Below are 6,000 nucleotides of genomic sequence, written 5' to 3' on the forward strand. Positions count from 1 at the left end.
GGTCTCCCAGGCCAGCCCGTGCCACAGTGCTTATCACATGAGAGCTGGTGTCCTCCCCACCACACCCTCAGGATGGGGCAGGGCCCTTTGGCCTTGCACGGCCCCTTTCCTGGGAGCCGGCAGCCGTGTGCTGGGCACTCCGTTGAGTGCCACAGAAATGGCTTTGGCAGGACCTCTTTCCCCTGGGTTGGGTGACATGGCACTGAGGCTCTGCTCAGCCTCTCTGGGCAACCTGTTCCAGTGCCTCACCATGCAGTCTTCCAATACCTCATGGTGGTTACGGGAAAACTGGAGAGCGACTCTGCATCAGGGAGTATAGTGATTGGAGAACGATAGAATTTCTTCCTTACATCTAATCAAAATCTACCCTTTTTTAGTTGCAAGCCTTTACTGTCTGGCCTATCACTACACTTCCCTACTGGTAGGCTGCAGAGCCTTCTCTTCTCCAGGCTGAACAACCCCAACTCTCTCAGCCTGCCCTCGTGGAAGAGGTGCTCTAGGCATCTTTGTGGTCTTCCTCTCTACTTGTTCCGATACTTTTGTGTCCTTCACATGCTGGCAGCCCCACAGCTGAACACAGTGCTCCAGGTGGGGTCTCACTGGAGCAGAGTAGAGGGGGACAATCATCTCCCTCCACCTGCTGGCCATGCCCTTTTTTTGATGCAGCCCAGGATGCAGTTGGCTTTCTGGGCTGCAAGCACACATTGCCAGCTTATGTTGAGCTTCTCAAAATTCACTCTCCACCCAGCTTGTATCTGTGCTTGAGATTGCCATGGCCCAGATGCAGGACCTTGCACTTGGCCTTGTTGAACTTCAGCAGGTTCACACAGGCCCACGTCTCAAGCCTGTCCTGGTTCCTCTGGATGCCATCCTTTTGCTCCAGTGTGTTGATGGTACCACACAGCTTGGTGTTCCTGTTTTGCAAGGAAGTGAATTGCTTAGGAAAAAAAAAAAAAGGAAAAAGTACTGTGATGAGATTTGGCACTCCTGTGGTGGTTTCACTCAGGTGGGAAGCTGAGCTCCAGCACAAGCGTTCTCTCACTCCCCCTCCTCAAAGGGAAAAGGGGAGAATATACGATGCAAAGGGCTCAAGCTCTGAGGTAAGGATGGGAGATCGCTCAGCAATTATCGTGACGAGCAAAACAGACTCAGTGTAGGGAGATAGTAAACATTATTGCCTATTACTAACAAGGTAGAGAAGTGAGAATCAAAGGAAAGAAACCAAAAACACCTTCTTCTCATCCCTCTTCCATTTTCCTCCCCCCCCTCCAAGTGGCGTAGGTGAACGGGGAAGTGGGGGTTGCAGTCAGTCCATAGCACTTTGTCTCCACCACTCCTTCACGGTCACTTTCTGCCCCTGCTCTACGTGGGGTCCCTCCCGCGGGATGCCATCCTTCCTGAACTGCTCCATGCCTGGAGCACCTCCTGCCCTCCTTCTGCACTGACCTGGGGGTCTGCAGGGATGGTTCTCACTCCTCACTCTCCTAGCCACTGTTGTGCAGCAGTGCTTTTTTTTTTTTTTTTCCTTTTTTTTTTCCTTTTTTTTTTTTTCCTTTTTTTTTTTTTCCCCTTTCTTAAATCTGCTCTCACAGAGGCGCAAACAGCATCGCTTACTGGTTCAAGTCCGGCCAGCAGCAGTCTCCTTATCTAACATGGTGCAGCTTTTGCATTCTTCTCACAGAAGCCATCCCTACAGCTCCCCGCTACGAAAACCTTGCCACATAAACACTGTACAGTTCCCAAACCAGTACTTCTCACTTTTTGATAGGTTCAGTGGACACCAGGTAAGCAGGTGTTTGATGGCACTCATGTAGTTTTGGTAATCCAGAGGTAGCACTTATCTCTAGCACTGGTTTTCAACCAGCAAACTCTCTCCATCGAATTTGTCCATGACCCTTTTAAATTACAGGTCTTTACAGGTTCCCATCGTGGTGACCGAGCTGAGGCTCTCGTCCTCAACATGGCATTTAATTCTGGACTGTCCATTAGTGTCGGTCCTTAGCAGCACTAGCAATGGTTCAGTGAATGGAGCTGGGGAAAATCAGAAACATCACTTAGCGTTGGGGTAGCCTTGGGGTCAAAGCCACACTTTGCTATTCAGTCAGTGTCTGTCCCAGTGTTTGAGTGCACTGTGAATTTTGCAGGGTGAATGGTGGGGTTCTTCCAGTCTCCAGTCACCCAGGTGGCAATCGCTAAAGCAGCGCTGCTGGAGTGGATTTCTGTATTTCTTCTTTCCATATATATAGATATCATTCCCTGCTGTTTACGGCAGCGCCCCAGAATCTTGAAGGGAAGGAGAGGAAAGCAGAAAGGATAGACTGCTTTCTCCATTGATAGGAGAAAAATCCCAAAGAGAAAGCCAAGGGCTGCCTTTGACCTGGATTGGGAGGACCCAGAAGGCTGGCCTGCAGTGCTGCAGTGTAGGCAGAGCCTTTGGGACTGTCCCCTGCAGCCTCCAAGTCAGGCACGAGGTGGTTCCATCGAATGCAGCCTCCTGCTGGCTGTGCCTGGAGACATGGGGCCTGGCCAGGAAGACCTGGCAGGGCCCTGGAAGGACACGGCCAAGGCCTCGGTGAATGGTGGCAAAGATGGATGCTGAACACAAGGCAGAAGCAATGGGGATGGCGCAGATGGTGTAATTGTGGTAGCCCTGGATTCGTGTACCAGGGCCAGAGCAAGCCCTGAGGAGAACTCATTGTGATGTCCCCCAATGAGGGAGTGTGACTGCCTCATGCAATGGACTGTGACTGTGTTCCCTGCTGCTTATATGCAGGCGCAGAGTCCAGTCCTGCTGGCTGGTTCCCACACTCCGGCTGAGCGTTTACGTGAGGTCTGGAGTGAGGAGCAAGTTTGGCCTTGGTGCTGGTGTTGTGCCCTGGGAGTTGCTGCAGCAGCTCTCGGTGCCATTCCCAGAGCCATTGGAGCTTCTTCTGCGGTCCTGCCTGGTTCAGGCCGCCAGGAGACCCAGGAGGAGCGCTCGAGGCAGCAGAGGTGAGCACTGCAGGGACAGATCCCCCTGGGCAGCTGGAAGAGCTTCCTCCTTGATGACCTGGAGATCTCTTCCAGATGCCCCTCCCTCAGTCAGCACCTGACCAGGGCCTCTCTGCCTTCTGCAGTGTGACACCTGCTGTGCCAGTGCCAGTGAGAGGAGCAGGCCATACCCCATTGCTCTCCCCTGCCCCTGTCAGGAGGTGGAGAACATGGCCACAGCGCTGGACAGTCGCTGCCCCATATGTCTGGACAGCTGGGATGACGCCAGCTACGTGCTGCCATGCCTCCACCAGTTCTGTTTTCGGTGTATCCAGCGGTGGGCCGAGAGCAAGCCTGAGTGCCCCCTGTGCAAGAGGACTGTCACCTCCATCGTGCACTCAGTGCGGGCGGATGACAAGTTTAAAGAAGTCACCATCGCAGCGTCTGCAGAGGCATTGGACGTCGGCCACCCAGCTGCCCCTGGCCCCCAGCACCCCGCAGGATCCCAACCACAGGCTGCGGGCCCGCTGCCTGGGGCTCCTGTGGGCGGCCTCCATCCCACCACCTGGGCCTTCATCTTCCGCCTGTACCCGCAGGTCCTCCAGCCCCTGCTGCCCTGGCTGCGCCGTGAGCTGGAGCAGCTGCTGGGGGCTGACACCCGGGCAGCGTCTGAAGCACAGCACCTCGTCATCTCCAGCCTGCGCTTCTTTGGCCTAGACGAGGGCGCCCTGGCCCTGCTGCTGCGCACCTCCCTGCGAAGGCACACGGCTGGCTTTGTGCGCCAGCTCATTGACACCTCTGCGCAGCAGTGCAGCGGGGAGGTCCACCGCCTGCTGGGTCGGGAGGAACCCCATGCTGCTGCCTCCGGCCCCTCTGCCTCTCCTGAGGGGAATCCTGCCCCCGGCCCAGTGCCCTCCCGCAGCCCTGAGGCAGCCAACATGGAGGAGATCCCCAGCACCTCAGCAGCAGTTGCCCTTCATGGGGGTCCCAGCCGCCCCCTCTCCGCCCAGGAAGAGCCTCACGAGGAGCAAGGGGAGGCTGCAGCAGGGCCCTCCACTGCCAGCCGGGTCAGGGACCGCTCACGCAGGACGCCCCAGCGGCCTCCATGGAGGAGGGCCACCAGCTCCCAGGACTCTCTGCCAACCAAGGAGAGGCCACCCCGCTGCTGAGATGACAAGAGTGCCCCAGCAGCTGGCAAAACCAGGGCTGGGCCAGCAGATAGGGCTTCATCAGCAGTAGGGGACCAGCGTACTCTGCTGAGGACTTTCCATCTTACCATGTGGAAAGAAAATAAAGACATTAAAATGACAGATAATTCTCCTCGTGTCTCTGTAGAGTCTCCGGTTTCGTCATCCCCACCCCTGCTGCCTTCTCCCCACCACTTCCTTGCACTTCTGTTTGGCCCTGAGGCCGGGGGGTCAGTCTAGAGGGAGCGGGCGTCCAACTGTGCCGCCCTTGGCTTGGCAGTGGGGGCCCTTAATGTTGCTGGCTCCTTCTTCACGTGCCGGCCACAATTTCTTTGCTCCCCTTTGTTCTCGGAAGCATGTGCTGCCCAGCTCTGGGCTGGCAGCAGGCCCCAGCGGAGGTGTCTCCAGCCTGGGGTCTCCCAGGCCAGCCCGTGCCACAGTGCTTATCACATGAGAGCTGGTGTCCTCCCCACCACACCCTCAGGATGGGGCAGGGTCCTTTGGCCTTGCACGGCCCCTTTCCTGGGAGCCGGCAGCCGTGTGCTGGGCACTCCGTTGAGTGCCACAGAAATGGCTTTGGCAGGACCTCTTTCCCCTGGGTTGGGTGACACGGCACTGAGGCTCTGCTAGCCAAGTGCATCCGTGCCGTGGAGCGACCAGCGCTGATGCTGGTTGACTGCTCTTGGTGGACCTTCAACCCACATTTGATGGCTGTGGAACTTGGTCCTCTGCTCTTGCCGGTCCTCTGTTCCCTGAGCTGAGCATTATCGTACCTCCTGCTCTGCTCCTGCAGTATTTCTAAGCAACGATTCAAGACCCACGGGGCTTGTCCTTCTGGTCTTTGAAGGCTTTCTTCCTCTCACTTGAGCACCACAGGTAGTGGCCCCCTGCTCTCACACGGTCTCTAGGCCCTCTTTTTATCACCATGGTGGCTAGCTGTAGTGCTTGCAAGGCACTCAAGTCAGGACAGGGAAATGTGGCAAGAGCTGCGGGCCAGGCCCTGCGGTCACAGAATCATAGAATGGTTTGGGTTGAAGGCATCTTAAAGATAGTAGAAGTCCAATCTCCCTGCCATAGTCACGGACCCCTCCCACTAGACCAGGTAGCTCAAAGCCCCATCCCACCTGGCCTTAAATACTTCCACGGATGGGTCATCCACAGCCTCTCTGGGCAACCTGTTCCAGTGCCTCACCACGTAGTCTTCCAATACGTCAAGGGGTTACAGGAAAGCTGGAGAGTGACTGCATCGGGGAGAGTAGTGATAGGACAAGGACATAATTTCTTCCTTACATCTAATAAGAATCTACCCTTTTTTAGTTGCAAGCCTTTACTGTCTGGCCTATCACTACACTTCCCTACTGGTAGGCTGCAATGAGGTCTCCCCAGAGCCTTCTCTTCTCCGGGCTGAACAACCCCAACTCTCTCAGCCTGCCCTCGTAGAAGAGGTGCTCTAGCCATCTTTGTGGTCTTCCTCTCTACTTGTTCCGATACTTTTGTGTCCTTCACATGCTGGCAGCCCCACAGCTGAACACAGTGCTCCAGGTGGAGTCTCACTGGAGCAGAGTAGAGGGGGACAATCATCTCCCTCCACCTGACGGCCATGCAGCCCAGGATGCAGTTGGCTTTCTGGGCTGCAAGCATACATTGCCAGCTCATGTTGAGCTTCTCAAGATCCACTCTCCCCTTAGCACTGGGCTGCAAGAGGTTGGTCCCTGAGAAGAATCCTGAACCTGCCTGCCTCTTGTTAGGTAAGGGCCAGTTTCAGTCGGCTCCAAAAGGGACCTCCCTATGGTCAGAGCTGAGCCAATGAGCGATGTTGTTGGTGCCTCTGTGAGAGCAGATT

General features: G+C 55.9%; 1 protein-coding gene across 1 annotated transcript; it reads left to right on the plus strand.

Moving 5' to 3' along the window:
- Positions 1-2,560: 2,560 nt before the first annotated feature.
- Positions 2,561-4,178, plus strand: LOC310889075 (E3 ubiquitin-protein ligase Topors-like). The gene is made up of 2 exons (XM_083816065.1): positions 2,561-2,991; positions 3,117-4,178. Exon 2 carries the CDS (start codon positions 3,201-3,203, stop codon positions 4,137-4,139), a length of 939 nt encoding a protein of 312 aa, XP_083672191.1. The 5' UTR covers positions 2,561-2,991; positions 3,117-3,200; the 3' UTR covers positions 4,140-4,178.
- The last annotated feature ends 1,822 nt before the right edge of the window (positions 4,179-6,000 follow it).

Source organism: Anser anser, assembly GCF_964211835.1.
Source record: "Anser anser genome assembly, chromosome: Z".
Lineage (NCBI taxonomy): Eukaryota > Metazoa > Chordata > Aves > Anseriformes > Anatidae > Anser > Anser anser.

Bases quoted from the DNA above. Each gene is read 5' to 3' on its own strand.
- LOC310889075 (XM_083816065.1), top strand. From the start codon at position 3,201: ATGGCCACAGCGCTGGACAGTCGCTGCCCCATATGTCTGGACAGCTGG.